Below are 22,238 nucleotides of genomic sequence, written 5' to 3' on the forward strand. Positions count from 1 at the left end.
TTGCACCACAGACTGTCCAGGAGCTGGTGGATGCTTTAGTCTAGGTCTGGGAGGAGATCCCTCAGGAGACCATCTGCCACCTCATCAGGAGCATGCCCAGGCGTTGTAGGGAGGTCATACAGGCACGTGGAGGCCACACACACTACTGAGCCTCATTTTGACTTGTTTTAAGGACATTACATCAAAGTTGGATCAGCCTGTAGTGTGGTTTTCCACTTTCATTTTGAGTGTGACTCCAAATCCAGACCTCCATGGGTTGATAAATTGGATTTTCATTGATTATTTTGGTGTGATTTTGTTGTCAGCACATTCAACAATGTAAAGAAAAAAGTATTTAATAAGATTATTTCATTCATTCAGATCTAGGATGTGTTATTTTAGTGTTCCCTTTATTTTTTTGAGCAGTATATTAAGGCAGAGAGTGATGAAGCTTCATTAACCCTCCCCCCTCCCCTCCAAGCATCCAGAATGGCTACTGAGTCTTCCAAGAACAACACAATGAAAGAAACATATGTCTGAAAGGAGGGATACAGTAGCTACAGAAGCTTGTAATGGAAATTGAATGAAGGCACACAAAGATCTGCGTTCACAGCTAAAGGTATTGACTGCGAGGGGCAGTGGTAGACATGGAGACCACTGTTAGCAAGAGAACAGACACTGTGCTTTGAGAGACTAGTCAAGGATCATATCACCTACACCCTACCTGACACCCTAGACCCACTCCAATTTGCTTACCGCCCCAATAGGTCCATAGACGACGCAATCGCAATCACACTGCACACTGCCCTAACCCATCTGGACAAGAGGAATACCTATGTAAGAATGCTGTTAATCAACTACAGCTCAGCATTTAACACCATAGTACCCTCCAAACTCGTCATTAAGCTCGAGACCCTGGGTCTCAACCCCGCCCTGTGCAACTGGGTCCTGGACTTTCTGACGGGACTCCCCCAGGTGGTGAGGGTAGGAAACAACATCTCCACCCCGCTGATCCTCAACACTGGGGCCCCACAAGGGATGCTTTCTAAGCCCTCTACTGTCCTCCCTGTTCACCCATGACTGCGTGGCCATGCACACCTCCAACTCAATCATCAAGTTTACAGACGACACAGCAGTAGTAGGCTTGATTACCAACAATGACGAGACAGCCTACAGGGAGGACCTCTCGCTCAACGTCAACAAAACAAAGGAGATGATCGTGGACATCAGGAAACAGCAGAGGGAGCACCCCCCTATCCACATCGACGGGAGAGCAGTGGAGAAGGTGGAAAGTTTTAAGTTCCTCGGCGTACACATCACGGACAAACTGAAATGGTCCACCCACACAGACAGCGTGGTGAAGACGGTGCAACAGCGCCTCTTCAACCTCAGGAGGCTGAAGAAATTTGGCTTGTCACCAAAAACACTCACAAACTTTTACAGATGCACAATCGAGAGCATCCTGTCAGGCTGTATCACCGCCTGGTACGGCAACTGCTCCGCCCACAACCGTAAGGCTCTCTGAGGTCTGCACAACCCATCACCCGATGTCACAGGAAGACCAAAAAGATCATCAAGGACAACAACCACCCGAGCCACTTCCTGTTCACCCTGCTATCATCTAGAAGGCGAGGTCAGTACAGGTGCATCAAAGCTGGGACCAAGAGACCGAAAAACAGCTTCTATCTCAAGGCCATCAGACTGTTAAACAGTCATCACTAACATTGAGTGGCTGCTGCCAACATACTGACTCAAATCTCTAGCCACTTTAATAATAAAAAATTGGATGTAATAAATGTATCACTAGTCACTTTAAACAATGCCACTTTCTATAATGTTTACATAGCCTACATTACTCATCTCATATGTATATACTGTACTCTACACCATCTACTGCATCTTGCCTATGCTGTTCGGCCTTCGCTCATCCATATATTTATATGTACATATTCTTATTCATTCCTTTACACTTGTGTGTAAAAGGTAGTTGTTGTGAAATTGTTAGATTACTTGTTAGATATTGCTGCATGGTCGCAACTAGAAGCACAAGTATTTCGCTACACTCGCATTTACATCTGCTAACCATGTGTATGTGACCAATAACATTTGATTTGATTTGATTTGTGGAAATGTCCAGAGCCGTGCCTTGGCCTCATTTTCCACAGGTCATACTGACCTGTCAGACATGTGGATGGATTGTCCACCGATGATGACTGGGCCAGTGTATGGCCGCAGGGCTTGATTTGTGGGGACACATTGTACGCAGTTGTTTAATGCTGCTCTCTTTCCTATACATTCCTATGATATCGTGATTGCTGACTGGAGTTGATCTCCCTGTTGTTTTCCTCTCCCTCCCCAGATGAGATCATGCAGCAGGAGATCAGGCCCCTGCTTGCCGTCGACATCATAGAGCAGCTGCATCGGCAGTTTGCCCTGCTCTCAGGTACGTAGCTAGGCCTCCGTCTCCTCTCCTTATCCCTGCTTCCCTCACACACAGACGGGCAGATATTTGAGTTCCTCTCCCTTTGCGAAGGAGCAAATATGGGAATGACAAAATAATCACATTTTAGTCAGAGGTGATCATATATACTTTACAGTTATACAGAACAGCACAATGTAATGTTTGTTAATTCATTTTGATCACGGTCAGAAAAAGTAAATTTGTTATATCCGTTATGAATTAAAGGCCATTTCCATTGTTGACGTTAAGACATGATTGAGTTGTGACCGGACTTGAACCTTTTAACTACTGATCGATAGGATTGCCTCTTAATCACTTCCTGTCTCAGACAGTAGAGAGGTCTGGTCTGCTCCATGGTCTGTTCCAGGACAATAACAGCATTATCACATTACACCATGAACCATTTCCTGCCAGGATGTCTTTGTCTCTCTGGCCATATTCATGAGCTTTGTTCAGAGTGGATAAATTGGCCACTTTTTCTATTCAGTTAAGTTGGGATGCAGAAGCAATGACTGTGTACATACTATACATTATTATTAACATGCATTTGACAATATTGAGTCCACTAAATCATGTCCGTACACTCACGATCACCTCAGTCTGAAGACTCTCTCAAACCTTTTACCATCTCGGTTTTATTTCCCCTAAACCCAAATAAATGTGTCTTAAACTTCTGCCATAGCCACCTTTGAGTTACCAGAGACATAGAAGAGTAGTGGAGACATGAACAGAGTGGCAGGGCCTAAGCTGGAACAATAACAGAGGGAGTTGTTGGTAGTTATTGGGCTAGCCTGGCCTCAGAGCCATACTACACAAAACATACTATGCGTATTTCTAAGCACCTCCAAGACATATGATATGTACTAATGGTCTAGTTACTTTAGACAGAAACAAAAGTAGGGAGGCTGGTCAGGGAAGATGTGTGGATGTATCACGCGACCGTCTAGCAATCCAAAGGTTGGTGTTCGAGTCGCGTAGGGAACAACTGTAGCATTTTAGCTAACCCTTATTCTAACCTTGACTCATTTCACCTAAACTGCTACGTAAATTCTCCTAACGTTTGTCGTTTTAGTAGTTTTCCTAACCTTTTACATAAATGATCCTAACCTTTGTTGTTAGTTCTCCTAACTACCAATGTAAATTCTCCCAGTCATTCTCCTTTGTTGAAACAAGCAACCTGATCTCAGAGAAAGACAGATAATACTATACATCCCCCAAGATGTATGATAAATTACATCATCCAATTCTTAAGCTATTGTATGACCGGGTGAGACGTATATGATACGTCCTCCAATTCGTATGATATTGTAGAACCGCTATTCCATTCATAATGTAACCTAACGTAACGTAATATAAATGGAGTAAAAGAGCCAAATCCAACGAATTGCCCTGAGACCAGGTTGATTGGACGGGAGCTCTACGCCACAGCCTCTGGCTCCACAGGGATTGTTTCCATTCCTTCCCACCCATGTCAAACCACCAAGGGTCAGCCAGCTGCGATCCTGCCAAGCTGGTGTCTTACTCCAAAAACCCTGGCTCAGCAAAGCTAGCTTTCAAACTTATGTCATTTTACTGTGGAAAAAGCACAAGTATATATCATTATCTACACAGCAAGCCTGTTTTTATTCTCAATGTCACTGAGTTTGGGTTGTTTTGTACGATTTTAAACATTGGTCTCCATTCCTTTTCTCCATATTGTGACGCTGATACCTGACAGAGTCACAAGCAGTGGTGGAAAAAGTACCCAAATGTCATACTTGAGTAAAAGTAAAGATACCTTAATAGAAAATGATTCAAGTAAAAGTGAGTCACCCAGTAAAATACTACTTACCCAAAAAAACTACTTAAGTAGTACTTTAAAGTAATTTTACTTAAGTACTGTACTTTACGCCACTGGTTACAAGCAAAGGCCACCTCGCTGTTGACGTTATTCCAGTATTACCTCCACACCTATAGAAGCATTATTTCTGCATTACTTACCTTATAACTGATGAGGTGATGCTGAGTTGAGCTTTCTAGACAGGGCAGTATTGTACAGCTCTGATTGTTATCTGGTGTACTGTTGTCAGTGAAAGAGGTAGGCAACAGAAGCCCTGACATATGTGAGGATTCCCTGTGGTGGATTTTTCTGCCATATGCAGGTAAATAATTGGATGTGTCTGGCTGGGAAGACTGATAGATGAGTTGTCACTCAGTGGGATGGATGGCAGACGAGATGGCACAGGAAATAAACTACATGCTGCTTTTAGCACAAAGACATCTGAGTTTGGGAGGAGGCTGTTATGCTTGTCTATGTGATTTTCTTCAGTGTTAGTACATTTTTAGAACTGAGAGACAGAGAGAAGAAGGAAGAGGAGGAGTTAGGAAGGGAAAAAGTTAGTCAGTAAAAGTAAAGAGCTACAGTTACCTCACCACTAATATGAAAGGCAGCATTTCCTGACGTGCTCCTCCAGAATAAGAGCAGTGTATGTCCAAATAATGTAAGTGTCCAGACTCAGGGGTGCCTCAAATAGAAAATCAGACTGCCTCAGGCAGATGAGGTGCAATTTACAGCAGTTCCCCTCTGTCATCCCAAACTGAACTGTTTTGAAGTTGAGAATTCACCCTAAAATCTATTTCATAAGGCCGACCTCTATACTCCTATCTCCACTCAGGAATGCAGGCACTGGGGCATGATCATGAGTGAGGAGGAACACTTTAGATATAGGGTGACTTGCTGTTCCACTATGCTTTCTCATAGTGATACACTTTGACTGATAAATATCTGATTGGAGAGATATAGGATCATGGATTATATTATGGCTGCCTCTGATTGCTTCATTTGTTTCAAGACAAATTTGATTATTTGAAATTTACATCTCTCCTCATATTTCTTCATTTAGATTGTCATATCAACATTTTCACTCATCAAACTTATTTAGTTTCATGTTTCATAAAAGTTTTGATTCAATCATGACTTTTGGCAAAAAAATGATCAAATCCGAATTTGTGCTGACATTAGCCCAATGCCACCACCTTGTGGTTGATTAGTAGAAATATAACTTTTCTATTGATATAAAGTCTGATCAGATCTGAAACAGCAGAATGTCGTTTTTTATCCAAATAAATATTTATTTTACTGTAGAAGCCTGGTGTAAATGAATGAATGTAACAAAATGGACGCATTTCTGTCAATCTATTGATGTAACCCTATGTGTGCAGGAGGAAGAGGGAAAGATGGCGCCCCCATCATCACCTTCCCTGAATACTCAGGCTTCGGCGACCTCCTAGACGAGGACTTCCAGAATGTTGTCACATATCTGACTAGCATCCCCAGGTAAGGTATGCAGCTTCACTACAACCATAAATATGCTCCCATGGTTATGCAGTTCAGATCAATTCTGCAATTCTGGTGCACATTATTTTCCCACAGTGGAGAACAGAAGCTTACTGTAATGCTACTGTATATTTGATCAGGACAGGTCCTAAGAGTGCTGCTTCTAGCAGCACAGTGATGCATTCATTTGAATGAGTGCTGCTTGAAGAAACACAGGCTTAAATAAACATACAGTGCCTTCAGAAAGTATTCACACCCCTTGACTTTTTCCACATTTTGTTGCGATACAGCCTGAATTTACACACAATACCCCATAATGTCAAAGTGGAATTACATTTTTAGAAGTTTTTACAAGTGAAATAAAAATAAAAAGCTGAAATGGCTTGAGTCAATAAGTATTCAACCCCTCTGTTAAGACAAGCTTAAATAAGTGCAGGAGTAAAAATTTGCTTAACAAATCACATAATAAGTTGCATGGACTCAGTCTGTCTGCAATAATAATGGTTTACATTACACCTGATGTAAAACCAGTGACCCAGCGACCCCATCATATATTAGCAAACAGTTTTTTTCTCACGTCTTGTCTTATCATCAGGTGAATGATAATGGCAAGTGGAAGTAATCAACATTTTTTAATTATTAGATTTTGTAAATAGTTTTTCATTATTTTGAACTCCCTACATTATAGTTGAAAGTGTGAACTCTAACATAGCCTCAAATCAAATCAAATGCTATTGGTCACATACACATGGTTAGTAGATGTTATTGTGAGTGTAGCGAAATGCTTGTGCTTCTAGTTCCGACAGTGCAGCAATATCTAACAAGTAATCTAACAATTCCACAACTACCCAATACACACAAATCTAAGTAAAGGAATGGAATAAGAATATATACATATAAATATATGGATGAGCAATGACCGAGCGACATAGGCAAGATGCAATAGATGGCATAAAATACAGTATATACATATGAGATGAGTAATGCAAGATATGTAAACATTATTAAAGTGACTAGTGATCCACTTTATTAAAATGGCCAATGATTTCAAGTCTGTATGTAGGCAGCAGCCTCTCTGTGTTAGTGATGGCTGTTTAACAGTCTGATGGCCTTGAGATAGAAGCTGTTTTTCAGTCTCTCGGTCCCAGCTTTGATGCACCTGTACTGACTTTGCCTTCTGGATGGTAGCGGGGTGAACAGGCAGTGGCTTGGGTGGTTGTTGTCCTTGATGATCTTTTTGGCCTTCCTGTGACATCGGGTGCTGTAGGTGTCCTGGAGGGCAGGTAGTTTGCCCCCGGTGATGCGTTGTGCAGACCCCACCACCCTCTGGAGAGCCCTGTGGTTGTGGGCGGTGCATTTGTCATACCAGGAGGTGATACAGCCTGACAGAAAGCTCTCAATTGTGCATCTTTTTTTTTTTACCCCTGTTTCTCCCCAATTTTGTGGTATCCAATCGGTAGTTACAGGCTTGTCTCATCGCTGCAACTCCCGTACGGACTCGGGAGAGGCGAAGGTCGAGAGCCGTGCGTTCTCCGAAACACAATCCAGCCGTACACACCGTACACCTGGCGACCGTGTCAGCATGCACTGCGCACGGCCCGCCACAAAAGTCGGGACAAGGATATCCCTGCCGGCCAAACCCTCCACTAACTTGGATTACGCTGGGCCAATTGTGCGCTGCCCCATGGGTCTCCCGGTCGCAGCCGGCTGCGACAGAGCCTGGGCTCAAACCCAGAATCTCTAGTGGCACACCTAGCACTGCGATGCAGTGCCTTAGACCACTGCGCCACTCAGAAGGCCCTCAATTGTGCACCTATAAAAGTTTGTGAGGGTTTTAGGTGACAAGCCACATTTCTTCAGCCTCCTGAGGTTGAAGAGGCGCTGTTGTGCCTTCTTCACTACATTGTCTGTGTGGGTGGACCATTTCAGTTTTTCCGTGATGTGTACGCAGAGGAACTTAAAACTTTCCACCTTCTCCACTGTTGTTCCATCGATGTGGATAGGGGGGTGCTCCCTCTGCTGTTTCCTGATGTCCACGATCATCTCCTTTGTTTTGTTGACGTTGAGCGAGAGGTTGTTTTCCTAACACCACACTCCGAGAGCCCTCAGCTCCTCCCTGTAGGCTGTCTCGTCATTGTTGGTAATCAAGCCTACTACTGTTGTGTCGTCTGTAAACTTGATGATTGAGTTGGAGGCGTGCATGGCCACGCAGTCATGGGTGAACAGGGAGTACTACGGAGGGTGCTGAGCACACACCCTTGTGGAGCCCCAGTGTTGAGGATCAGCGAAGTGGAGATGTTGTTTCCTACCCTCACCACCTGGGGGCGGCCCGTCAAAGTCCAGGACCAAATTACACAGGGCGGGGTTGAGACCCAGGGCATCAAGTTTAATGTTGAGGTTGGAGGGTACTATGGTGTTGAATGCTGAGCTGTAGTCAATGAACAGTATTCTTACATAGGTATTCCTCTTGTCCAGATGGGATATGGCAGTGTGCAGTGTGATGGCGAATGCATCATCTGTGGACCTATCGGGGCGGTAAGCAAATTGAAGTGGGTTTAGGGTGACAGGTAAGGTGGAGGTGATATGATCCTTGACTAGTCTCTCAAAGCACTTCATGATGACAGAAGTGAGTGCTACGGGGCGATAGTCATTTAGTTAATTTACCTTTGCATTCTTGGGTACAGGAACAATGGTTGCCGTCTTGAAGATGTGGGGACAGCAGACTGGGATAGGGAGAGATTGAATATGTCCGTAAACACACCAGCCAGCTGGTCTGCGCATGCTCTGAGGACGGGGCTAGGGATGCCGTCTGGGCCGGCAGCCTTGCGAGGGTTAACACGTTTAAATATCTTACTCACGTCGGCCACGGAGAATTTTTATTTTATTTATTTATTTCACCAGGTAGGCAAGTTGAGACCAAGTTCTCATTTACAATTGCGACCTGGCCAAGATAAAGCAAAGCAGTTTGACGCATACAACAACACAGAGTTACACATGGAGTAAAACAAACATACAGTCAATAATACAGTAGAAAAATAAGTCTATATACAATGTGAGCAAATGAGGTGAGATAAGGGAGGTAAAGGCAAAAAAAGGCCATGGTGGCAAAGTAAATACAATATAGCAAGTAAAACACTGGAATTGTAGATTTGCAGTGGAAGTAGAAATAGAAACAATGGGGTGCAAAGGAGCAAAATAAATAAATAAATAGAGTTGGGAAGAGGTAGTTGTATGGGCTAAATTATAGATGGGCTATGTACAGGTGCAGTGATCTGTGAGCTGCTCTGACAGCTGGTGCTTAAAGCTAGTGAGGGAGATAAGTGTTTCCAGTTTCAGAGATTTTTGTAGTTCGTTCCAGTCATTGGCAGCAGAGAACTGGAAGGAGAGACGGCCAAAGGAGGAATTGGCTTTGGGGGTGACCAGAGAGATATACCTGCTGGAGCGCGTGCTACAGGTGGGTGCTGCTATGGTGACCAGTGAGCGGAGATAAGGGGGGACTTTACCTAGCAGGGTCTTGTAGATGACCTGGAGCCAGTGGGTTTGGCGACGAGTATGAAGCGAGGGCCAGCCAACGAGAGCGTACAGGTCGCAGTGGTGGGTAGTATATGGGGCTTTGGTGACAAAACGGTTGGCACTGTGATAGACTGCATCCAGTTTATTTTGTAGGGTATTGGAGGCTATTTTGTAAATAACATTGCCGAAGTCGAGGATCGGTAGTATGGTCAGTTTTACGAGGGTATGTTTGGCAGCATGAGTGAAGGATGCTTTGTTGCAAAATAGGAAGCCAATTCTAGATTTAACTTTGGATTGGAGATGTTTGATGTGAGTCTGGAAGGAGAGCTTACAGTCTAACCAGACACCTAGGTATTTGTAGTTGTCCACATATTCTAAGTCAGAACCGTCCAGAGTAGTGATGCTGGATGGGCGGGCAGGTGCAGGCAGCGATCGGTTGAAGAGCATGCATTTAGTTTTACTTGTATTTAAGAGCAGTTGGAGGCCACGGAAGGAGAGTTGTATGGCATTGACGCTCATCTGGAGGGTTGTTAACACAGCGTCCAAAGAAGGGCCAGAAGTATACAGAATGGTGTCGTCTGCGTAGAGGTGGATCAGAGACTCACCAGCAGCAAGAGCGACATCATTGATGTATACAGAGAAGAGTCGGCCCAAGAATTGAACCCTGTGGCACCCCCATAGAGACTGCCAGAGGACCGGACAACAGGCCATCCGATTTGACACATTGAACTCTATCAGAGAAGTAGTTGGTGAACCAGGCGAGGCAATCATTTGAGAAACCAAGGCTATTGAGTCTGCCGATGAGGATGTGGTGATTGACAGAGAAGGAGAGCCCACAGTCCTTGGTAGCAGGCCTATTAGCTAGAACACATTTTCGCTAAGATCAGCTGTTTACCTGGTTAAACAAAGACTAACCATGTGTTGGCAAAAATATATGTCCAAGTCAAGAAAACTTACCAGTAGCCAGCGGCACTTGCCACACTGGTAGCCAATGAGTTTTTTTCCAAAGCCTATGTCAGAAACTCCAGTGAGTGTAATGACTACAATGAGTGTAATTTGCTCAATATTAAGAGTTGAGAAATAAAGTTGACATCATTAGAAATAAGATATTCTCCTATTTTCTGTTTCTAGCAGGTAGCCTAGTGGTTAAGAGCGTTGAGGCAGTAACCGAAAGGTTGCTGGTTTGAATCCCCGAGCTGACTAGTTGAAAAATCTACAAAGATACAGGTGTCTTTCCTATCTTAGTTGCCGGAGAGGAAGGACACCGCTCAGGTATTTCACCATGAGGACAATCGTGATTTTAAAACAGTTACAGAGTTTGGCCGTGATGGGAGAAACCTGAGGATGGATCAACAAAATTGTTGAAATTAGTGCCTTTGCGTCCCTTTTATATTTTAGGTAGAAATTGCGCACCAATATTGACTTTTAGCATGTTATATTCAATGACGTGCCCTTTAATATAAAACGCATGGAGAATTCAGTACAGCCTATGTTTAATATGAATAAAGACTTGCTAAAGTGCCAAAATTCAGCATTTTCACATGTCCCTCCATGCACCCTCTGTGACTTTAACCCACTTAACCCCAAAATGTATCCAAGTTTACATCATTATTGTAAATCCCTAGCTATTTTGTTGCTTTGACAAAGTCATTTCTGAATATTATTATTTATTTAATATGATTCATTTTAATGAAATTAAAAAAACTGTCAACCCTGTTACGAGAACTGAACTCTTGTTTTAATATGACGAAACTATTCATTTTTTATGTCAAAAGAAACATTGAACATCTAATAGTCAAATCATAGAATAAAAGCAGGTGACCTGGTTCTACTCTTTATCTGGTGTTTTGTGGTGGGAAACTGAGTGGGTCGAGCATAACACATCACTAACACAGAGAGGCTGCTGCCTACATACAGATTCGAAATCATTGGCCACTTTAATAAATGGATCACTTGTCACTTTAATAATGCCACTTTAATAATGTTTACATACAGTTGAAGTCGGAAGTTTACATACACTTATGTTGGAGTCATTAAAACTCGTTTTTCAACCACTCCACAAATTTCTTGTTAACAAACTATAGTTTTGGCAAGTCGGTTAGGACATGTACTTTGTCCATGACACAAGTAATTTTTCCAACAATTGTTTACAGACAGATTATTTCACTTATAATTCACTGTATCACAATTCCAGTGGGTCAGAAGTTTACATACACTAAGTTGACTGTGCCTTTAAACAGCTTGGAAAATTCCAGAAAATTATGTAATGGCTTTAGAAGCTTCTGATAGGCTAATTGATATCATTTGAGTCAATTGGAGGTGTACCTGTGGATGTATTTCAAGGCCTACCTTCAAATTCAGTGCCTCTTTGCTTGACATCATGGGAAAATCTAAAAAAATCAACCAAGACCTCAGAAAAACAATTGTAGACCTCCACAAGTCTGGTTCATACTTGGGAGCAATTTCCAAACGCCTGAAGGTACCACGTTCATCTGTATAAGAGTACGCAAGTATAAACACCATGGGACCATGCAGCCGTCATAACACTCAGGAAGGAGACACGTTCTGTCTCCTAGAGATGAATGTACTTTGGTGTGAAAAGTGCAAATCAATCCCAGAACAACAGCAAAGGACCTTGTGAAGATGCTGAAGGTACAAAAGTATCTATAACCACAGTAAAACAAGTCCTATATCGACAGAACCTGAAAGGCCGCACAGCAAGGAAGAAGCCACTGCTCCAAAACTGCCATAAAAAAGCCAGACTACGGTTTGCAACTGCACATGGGGATAAAGATCGTACTTTTGGAGAAATGTCCTCTCGTCTGATTAAACAAAAATGGAACTGTTTGGCCACTGTTTGACCATCGTTATGTTTGGAGGAAAAAGGGAGAGGCTTGCAAACCGAAGAACACCATCTCAACCGTGAAGCACGGGGGTGGCAGCATCATGTTGTGGGGGTGCTTTGCTGCAGGAGGGACTGGTGCACTTCACAAAATAGATGGCATCTTGAGGAAGGAACATTATGTGGATATATTGAAGCAACATCTCAAGACATCAGTCAGGAAGTTAAAGCTTGATCGCAAATGGTCTTCCAAATGGACAATGACCCCAAGCATATTTCCAAAGTTGTGGCAAAATGGCTTAAGGACAACAAAGTCAAGGTATTGGAGTGGCCATCACAAAGCCCTGACCTCAATCCTATAGAAAATTTGTGGGCAGAACTGAAAAAGCGTGTGCGAGCAAGGAGGCCTACAAACCTGACTCAGTTACACCAGCTCTGCCAGGAGGAATGGGCCAACATTCACCTAACTTATTGTGGGAAGCTTGTGGAAGGCTACCCAAAACGTTTGACCCAAGTTAAACAATTTAAAGGCAACGCTACCAAATACTAATTGAGTGTATGTAAAATTCTGGCCCACTCGGAATGTGATGAAAGAAATAAAATATGAAATAAATCATTCTCTCTACTATTATTCTGACATTTCACATTCTTAAAATGAAGTGGTGATCCTAACTGACCTAAAACAGGGAATTTGTACTAGGATTAAATGTCAGGAAAAACTGAGTTTAAATGTATTTGGCTAAGGTGTATGTAAACTTCCGACTTCAACTGTGTCTTGCTTTACTCATCTCATATACTCATGCCCCTCTGTCATCGCTCATCCATATATTTATATGTACATATTATTTTTCCATCCCTTTACTTAGATGTGTGTATTAGGTAGTTATTGTTGAATTGTTAGATTACTTGTTAGATATTACTACACTGTCGGAACTAGAAGCACAAGCATTTCGCTACACTCGCATTAACATCTGATAACCATGTGTATGTGACCAATAAAATTTGATTTCATTTGAACCGTGTTACCCATAGATAGACAAGCTAGAAACGTTTTAACAATTACATTTTTTTTGTGAAGCACTCAATTGCCCCTCCCTGTTGTACACAACAAGTTTCCATTTCCCCTGTCCCAAGAGAATGTATGGATGGTTTCAAATGAAATCATCAACTCTTATTGAACCTCTTGAGATGCGACAACTGTGGACGACCCAATTACTCCATAATACTAACCTGAACAACGGAGTGAAAAGAAGGAAGCCTGTACAGAATAAAAAATATTCCAAAACATACATCCTGTTTGTAACAAGGCACCAAAGTAATACTGCGAAACGTGGCAAAGTGTTATGTTTGGGGCAAATCCAACACAACACGTCACTGAGTATCGCTCTTCATATTTTCAAGCATGGTGGTGGATTATGGGTATTCCTGTCATCGGCAAGGACTAGGGAGTTTTTCCTGATAAAAATAAACGTAATGGAGCTAAGCACAGGCAAAATCCTCGAGGAAAACCTAGTTCAGACACTGGGAGACTAAATCACCTTTCAACAAGACAATAACCTAAAAAAGACTAGTCTACACGAGCTGCTCACCAAGAAGACATTTAATGTTCCTGAGTGGCCTAGTTACAGTTTTGACTTAAATCTGCTTGAAGGTCTATGGCAAGACTTGAAAATGTATCGCTGCCAGTGTTGTGTAAAAGTGACATAATCAAGATATATTAGCGTTTTATTTGTCATAAAAAATATATACTGTATATATTTTCTTCCACTTTGATATTACTGAATATTTTGTGTAGATCAGTGACAACAAATGACAAATCTTAAATCAATTTTTATCCCACTTTGTAACACAACAAAATGTGGAAAAAGTAAACGGGTATGTATACTTTCCGAAGGCACTGTAAATACCATTACCTTCCCTCTGTATGGGATGTGGTTCCGGCTCCCAACTAACCACAAATCTGAAGATACAGTCAGGTCCTTAATTATTGGTAACCTTGATATACTGCAGATGAGCAAGAAAGACTGTATCTAAGATCCACCACCATATTTTACAGTAGGTATGAGGTACTTCTCTGCATATGCTTCTGTTTTTCAACGCCAAACCCACCACTGATGTGTGTGGCCAAAGAGCTCTATTTTCATGTAATTTGACCATGCAGACCAGTGGTGAGTTTGGGGTTGAAAAACAGAAGCATATGCAGAAAAGTACCTCATACCTACAGTAAACTATGGTGATGAATCTTTGATGTTTTGGGCTATTTTGCTTCCCCTGGTCCTGGCGCCCTTGTTAAGGTCAACGGCATCATGAAATTTACCAAGTACCAGGACATTATAGCCCAAAACTTGGTTGCTTCCTGCAGAAGGCTGACACTTGGCCACAATTGGATCTTCCAGCAAGACAATAACCCCAAACACTAATCAAAATCCACTTTTTTTTTCATTACTTGTCTTTATTACTTGTTAAGAAACAAAATCTATTTCTCTGAGCAATTGTATTAGTATAAAATAAAATGGCATAGAATATAGGTCAGTATTTGTATTATTTGTTTTATACAGTCTTTTTTGCTCATCTTTCTCAAGGGTGCCAATAATTATGTACCTGACTGTATTTCACAAGACACATTTCTCAGGGTGTGGCAAAATGTGAAAAAGGTGTCTTGTGAAATACTCTCCGAAAATGGCACATCTGGGATATCATTCTCTCTCTCATGACACAGTGAGCGTTCAATTAATCTGGTCTCATGTAAGCTGCTCTCAGTCAGGAAAATAGACAAAAGTTTTTCAGTCGAGTAGGAATATACTAGACCAGATAACACAGTAAGATCACCACCCAGTGAGCACAAGACATTAAAAATACATATTCTTTTCATTGTCTTTTAAACGTCTTGTGCTGATAGGGGAGCAACTTCATTCACCCTTTTGTCAGAGTAACACATTGAGAATGTTAATGAGCATCACTTAACATCTTCCCTGTAAAACACCCCAAACATTAAACAAGCTTACACAGCTCCTCTTACACTGTTAACTATAATGGCCTGGTTCAGAGAGCGCTGAAGTGATTTGGTATAAACTCTGTTTAAACTGTACAGAGACAGAATGAATACAGCAGTGTACTGTAGTGCCCTCTTGGATATGTCTTGTGACTACATGCTTGGATAGCTACACCTACCGCATGTGTTTATTTCTATCTTTCCTTGTCTAGTTTGGACGCTGCCAGCATCGGTTTCGTTATAATCATCGACCGCAGGCGGGACAAATGGAGCTCAGTGAAGGCCTCGCTGACGCGGATAGCGGTATGAAGACGTCCATATTTAACTTCAGACAACGCTTTTATCTCTTTCCTGGTGGTCCAGTCTGTTTGTGCTTCACTCGACTTCTCTCTGTGTTTGGCATCAAGGATGAGTTTGCCACAGCACATAGAGTATGGAACCAGGCTATTTTATCTCAGCATTATGTACCATTGTAAAATAGACCAATGCTTCTATATCAGGAAGTCTTGCGTAAGGCAAATTATTCCCAGGTATAATATGTGCGATACATAATGGAAATAAACAGAGCAGGAGCTCCCTCCACATTCAGAACTATGAGATGTCATGAAGCTGTGCTTTGTACCTGTGGCCACTAGGGGGCATTTCCAGGGAACCTCCAGCTGGTGTTGGTGCTGAGGCCCTCCCGTTTCTTCCAGAGGGCCGTCGCTGACATAGGCATTAAGCTGCACCGGGATGACTTTAAAATGAAGGTACCGGTAAGCATGCTTCGCTACCACTCACCGTGTCCAACTCTTAGATCATCGTATAAACTTTTCCTCTGTGTCTGGGTGTGAGATAGTGAGTGACCTGATGTCATGTGGCGTGTTGCATGGCAGTGTGATGTTCACCGGTAAACTAACTGCTAGAACAGTGACTATGTACTCACTGCATGTTTTGCTTGTTTATGTAGAGCAACAAATGCGCCAACATATTTAGTCAGGTCCAAAATTATTGGCACTCTTGATAAAAATAAGCAAAAACACCTGTATGCAATTTTTTTTGTGCAAAATTATATTATTTAATACAATTTCTTGGAGAAAGAGATTTTGTTTAACATTAAACATTTTTTATCTCAAATATAGGGGTAGAAAGTATTGGCACCCATGTTTTCAATACCTTCAATGCATATGCATCTTTCTTTTGACGCAAAACCCACCACTGGTGTATGTGGCCAAAGAGCTCTATTTTCATGTCATCCGACAAATGTGAATGCCTAGAGTTTGCTAAACGGCATTTTGATTGGAACAGGTGCTACTGTATGTTCAGATGACATGAAAATAGAGGTCTTTGGTCCCGAACACCATTGGTGGGTTTTGCATCGAAATAAATATGCATATGCAGAAAAGAACCCCATACCTACTGTAAAATATGGTGTTGGATATGGGGCTATTTTGTTACCACTGGTCCTGGGGCCCTTGTTAAGGTCAACAGCATCATTAACTTTACCCAGTACCAGGACATTTCAGCCAAAAACCTGTTTGCCTCTGCTAGGAGCCTGAAACTTGGCTCCAAGTGGATCTTCCTGCAAGACAATAACCCCAAGCACACATCAAAATCCACAAAGAAATTGTTAATTGACCACAAAATCCCTAAAAATTCTGTATGGAGGAATGGCCTAAGATCCCTCCCAATGTGTTCTCCAATCTCATAAAACATTTTAGAAAAGGCTCATTGCTGTTATCTTCACAAGGGAGGTATTGAAAGGTAATAATTTTGACCCCTATTTTTCTCTGTACAAGTGTATTAGTATAAAATATGTTGCTTTTTTTGCATACTGTACAATATAGCTCAGTATTTGTATTATTTATTTTATACAGTCTCTTTTGCTCATCTTTATCAAGGGTGCCAATCAATTTGGACCTGACATTCATATATTTCCCTTACTTCATTCAAGAATTTTGGTGAAGGCCAATTCTCCTGCATGACTGTACACATTTTCCAAGACAAATGTTCCAAAACCTCCTTAGATTCCTCACCAACTCATGTGGGCATGCCATCATTATGCAAGTGTTATATGATTCAAGTCAAGCCATCTGGTGAGGAAGTGTTAGTAGAGAACTGTAATAAGCCCAAAACCTAGTTGTAATAAAACCCACAGAAGACACAAGACATCAAATCACGCTGCATTAGCATGCCATGACACTTCCCACTGGGCACAGATGTCAAGTCCACATCTGTTCCACGTTGGTTCAAGGTAATTTAATTGAAATGTGGAAACAATGTTGATTCAACCAGTGTGTGCCCAGTGGGCTATATTTTGCAAAATTCAGAGTGTGATGCAGAGGAAGTTGCATTAACATCTACACTCCCCTACGTATTTATTGACTTTTTCTCTATACTCCAGCATTTTGGATGTTTCATATGAGGCGACAATACCGAATGTCCCCTTTTATTTGAGGGTAATTTAATACATATCTGTTTTCATGCTTACTGTATCTTGTAAATAATGTATTGTGTCATTTAGGAGTCACTTTTATTGTAATAAGAATAGAATGTGTTTCTAAACACTTCTAAATTAATGTGGACGCTATCATGATTACAGATAATCATGAATGAATTATGAATAATGATGAGTGAGAAAGTTAGAGGCATACAGTGCCTTCAGAAAGTATTCACATCCCTCGACTTTTTCCACATTTTGTGTTACAAAGTGGGATTAAATGGATTTAATTGTCATTTTTTGACAACGATCTACACAAAATACTCCAATGTCAAAGTGTAAAAATCTAACATTTGTGAGAAAAGAAAATATGAAAAATAAAACACTAATATATCTTGATTTTAGCCTCCCGGGTGGCGCAGTGGTCTAAGGCACTGCATCGCAGTGCTAGCTGTGCCACCAGAGATTCTGGGTTCGAGCCCAGGCTCTGTCGTGGCCGGCCGTGACGGGGAGGTCCATGGGGTGACGCACAATTGGCCCAGCGTCATCCGGGTTAGGGAGGGTTTGGCCGGTAGGGATATTCTTATCTCATCGCGTGCTAGTGACTCCTGTGGTGGACCGGGCGCAGTGCACGCTGACCAGGTCGCCAGGTGTACGATGTTTCCTCCGACACATTGGTGCGGCTGGCTTCCGTGTTGGATGTGCGTTGTGTCAAGAAGCAGTGCCGCTAGGTTGGGTTGTGTTTCGGAGGATGCATGGCTGTCGACCTTCGCCTCTCCCGAGTCCATACGGGAGTTGCAGCGATGAGACAAGACTGTAACTACTACCAATTGGATACCACGAAATTGGGGAGAAAAAAAGGGGTAACATTTTTTGTTGTTGTTGTAATAAATACATATCTTGATTTGATAAGTAATCCATGTTAGAATCATCTTTAAAGAACACGAGGGGAGACACGGAGGTTTCAAGTGCAGGGCGCAGCAGGTGTTTAAAAGGACCACAGGAGAAGGCAGAAGGTCATACACAGGGGGTCCAAAAGGGCAACAGTACAGGCAGGGAAAAGGCTAGTAACGTAGTCCGGGAGATCAGGCAATAGGTAGATAACAGGAAATCCAATAGGCTAAAGTACAGACAGGGAATAGGAAAAAGGCATCGTTAGTGAGGCAGGCAAAAACTATCAATCACGGGGAAAACATAGCTCTGAAAGACATGTCACAAAACAAACAATACCTCACAGTGATGGGGTGCAAAGAACTGAACGAAATAGTGTGTGATAATGACATACAGGTGTGTGAACAGGTGATTAGAATTCAGGTGATTGGGATCTGGAGAGTGAGCTGCGTTCAGGGGATCTACGTGTTTGAGTTGGAAGCAGATGTTACATCATCTTTGGCAGCGATTACCGCTGTGAGTCTTTCTGGGTAAATGTCTAAGAGCTTTCGAACACCTGGATTGTGCAACATTTCTCCATTATTCTTAAAAAAATTCTGCAAGGTCGGTCAAATTGGTTATTGATCATTGCTAGACAACAATTTTCATGTTTTGTCATAGATTTTCAGGTAGATTTAAGTAGAAAACTGTAGCTTGGCCTCAGAAACATTCATGTCTTCTTGGTGTAGATTTGGCCTTGTGTTTTAGGTTATTGTCCTGCTGAATGGTGAATTCATATCCCAGTGTCTGGTGGAAAGCAGACTGAACCAGGTTTTCCTTTAGGATTTTGCCTGTGCTTAGCTCCACTCCATTTCTTTTTTATCCTGAAAAACTCCTTATTCCTTAACGATTACAAGCATACCCATAACATGATACACCCATCACTATTCTTGAAAATATGGAGTGGTTCTCAGTGATGTGCTGGATTTGTGGAGTAACTACAAGGTTGTTGATCCATTGTCAGATTTCTCCTATCACAGTCATTATACTCTAAGCATTGGCGTCATGGTGAAATCCCTGAGCAGTTTCCTTTCTCTCTGCCAACTGATTTAGGACGCCTGTATCTTTGTAGTAACTGGGTGTATTGATGCACCATCCAAAGTGTAATAAATAACTTAACCATGCTCAAAGGGATATTCAATGTCTGTTTTAGTTGTATTTTTTTACCCATCCATCCACCTGACATGTGTGACATAACAAGAAGCTGATTTTAAACAGCATGATCATTACAAAGGTGCATCTTGTGCTGGGGACAAAAGGCGACAGTGCAGTTTTGTCACACAACACAGTGCCACAAATGTCAAGTTTTTAGGGAGCGTGCAATTGGCATGCTGACTGCAGGAATGTCCAACAGAGCTGTTGCCAGATCATTTCATGTTAATTTAATCGACCATAAGTTGTCTCTCACGTCGTTTTGGAGAATTGGCAGTACGTCCAACCGGACTCACGTGTCACCACGCCAGCCCAGGACCTCCACATCCAGCTTATTCACCTGCGGGGTCATCTGAGACCCACCCGGACAGCTGATGAAAGTGTGGGTTTGCACAACTGAAGAATTTCTGCACAAACTGTCAGAAACCGTCTCAGGGAAGCTCATCTGCGTGCTCGTTTTCTTCACCAGGGTCTTGACCTGACAACAGTTTGGCGTTGTAACTGACTTCAGTGGGAAAATGCTCACCTTCGATAGCCACTTGCACGCTGTAGAAGTGTGCTCTTCACGGATGAATCCTGGTTTGCTGATATCGTTGTCGCCCATATAGCATGTTTGTGCTGCTCTGGATCGCCCTGTATGACAGCGTGTTCCAGTTCCAGCAAATATCCAACAACTTAGCACAGCCATTGGCCGCAATCAACAACCTGATCAACTCAAACTGTCGTCACACCAGATACTGACTGGTTTTCTGATCCACACCCCTACTTTTTTTTCAAGTATCTGTGACCAAAAGATATATCTGTATTCCCAGTCATGTGAAATCCATAGATTAGGGCCTTATGAATTATGAAATTAAAGAGTAGGACTAAACCAAATCGAGCTTTATATAGAGGGCATAAAAAAAGTTTGATTTAGTTCCTACAGTGCATTCTGAAAGTATTCAGACCCCTTGGCTTTTTCCACATTTTATGTTACAGCCTTATTCTAAAATGGATGAAATTATTTATTTTTCTCATCAATCTGCACACAATACCCCATAATGACAAAGCGAAAATCAGGTTTTTAGAAATGTTTGCACATTTATTAAATATAAAAAACAGAAATACCTTATTTACAGCAACCAACCTAACAATTAATTATGACTTTTGTAATACAGTAAATAGCCTAAAGTTAAGTCCTAACAAACTAATGTAACAGTTTTTATTCAACTTTAAAATTTGAAACACATCCATGGTCACATTTTGAAGTTACTGTAACTACAAGTCATATGTAATAATAGAAAGGCTACATTTTCAAGATAGCATGCAAAGGTCACAGGTTTGTGGAGATCTTCACAATATAGAGGTGAAAGAAACGCACACCAAAAAGGTGAGGTGCTGGCTAGCGGAGTAGAACACTTGAAAAATTAAAGGAGAGCCGCACACTCTAGGAGCTCAGATGCAATATTTTACTAACCAACGTTTTGACAGACTGTAAGGAGTGACGTCGGACAGGAGAAGCAGGTACGGGGAGTCAAACATTTAATCAGGAACGGACATAGAACACGACAGGACCAGCGTCAGCACACGGGTAAACAAGGACATATGACAAACATCAATCCCGAAGCAGGGAACAGACAGATATAGGGAAGGCAATAACACAAGTAATAGAGTTCAGCTGAGTCCAATGAGCGCAGATACGCGTGACGGGGAAAGGCAGGTGTGCGTACTGATCGTGGCTTGATTGAGTAATCCTGGAGAGCCTGGCGGGAGTGGAAGAGCGGGAACAGGCGTGATACAGACAAGCTGTCTTCATCAGGGTATAATGACAAACACTGCGGGGTGACTAGTTTACAGTTGAAGTCGGAAGTTTACATACACCTTAGCCAAATGCATTTAAACTTAGTTTTTCACAATTCCTGACATTTAATCCTAGTACAAATTCCCTGTCTTAGTTCAGTTAGGATCACCACTTTATTTTAAGAATGTGAAATGTCAGAATAATAGTAGAGAGAATGATTTATTTCATATTTTATTTCTTTCATCACATTCCCAGTGGGCCAGAATTTTACATACACTCAATTAGTATTTGGTAGCGTTGCCTTTAAATTGTTTAACTTGGGTCAAACGTTTTGGGTAGCCTTCCACAAGCTTCCCACAATAAGTTGGGTGAATGTTGGCCCATTCCTCCTGACAGAGCTGGTGTAACCGAGTCAGGTTTGTAGGCCTCCTTGCTCGCACACGCTTTTTCAGTTCTGCCCACAAATTTTCTATAGGATTGAGGTCAGGGCTTTGTGATGGCCACTCCACCTTGACTTTGTTGTCCTTAAGCCATTTTGCCACAACTTTGGAAGTATGCTTGGGGTCATTGTCCATTTGGAAGACCCATTTGCGACCAAGCTTTAACTTCCTGACTGATGTCTTGAGATGTTGCTTCAATATATCCACATAATGTACCTACCTCATGATGCCATCTATTTTGTGAAGTGCACCAGTCCCTCCTGCAGCAAAGCACCCCCACAACATGATGCTGCCACCCCCGTGCTTCACGGTTGAGATGGTGTTCTTCGGTTTGCAAGCCTCTCCCTTTTTCCTCCAAACATAACGATGGTCAAACAGTGGCCTAACAGTTCTATTTTTGTTTAATCAGACGAG

The 22,238-nt window shown here is 42.0% G+C and overlaps 1 protein-coding gene across 1 annotated transcript in view; it reads left to right on the forward strand.

The window, feature by feature from the left end:
- Window positions 1-22,238, forward strand: part of mcf2l2 (MCF.2 cell line derived transforming sequence-like 2) — a 139,283-nt gene that overhangs the window by 21,201 nt on the left and 95,844 nt on the right. The window contains exons 2-5 of the mRNA XM_045688610.1: window positions 2,339-2,422; window positions 5,642-5,756; window positions 15,316-15,406; window positions 15,739-15,858. Coding sequence (XP_045544566.1) covers window positions 2,339-2,422; window positions 5,642-5,756; window positions 15,316-15,406; window positions 15,739-15,858 — 410 coding nt within the window. The remainder of the gene's footprint in view (window positions 1-2,338; window positions 2,423-5,641; window positions 5,757-15,315; window positions 15,407-15,738; window positions 15,859-22,238) is intronic.

Source organism: Salmo salar, chromosome ssa10 (genome assembly GCF_905237065.1).
Source record: "Salmo salar chromosome ssa10, Ssal_v3.1, whole genome shotgun sequence".
Classification (NCBI taxonomy): Eukaryota; Metazoa; Chordata; class Actinopteri; order Salmoniformes; family Salmonidae; genus Salmo; species Salmo salar.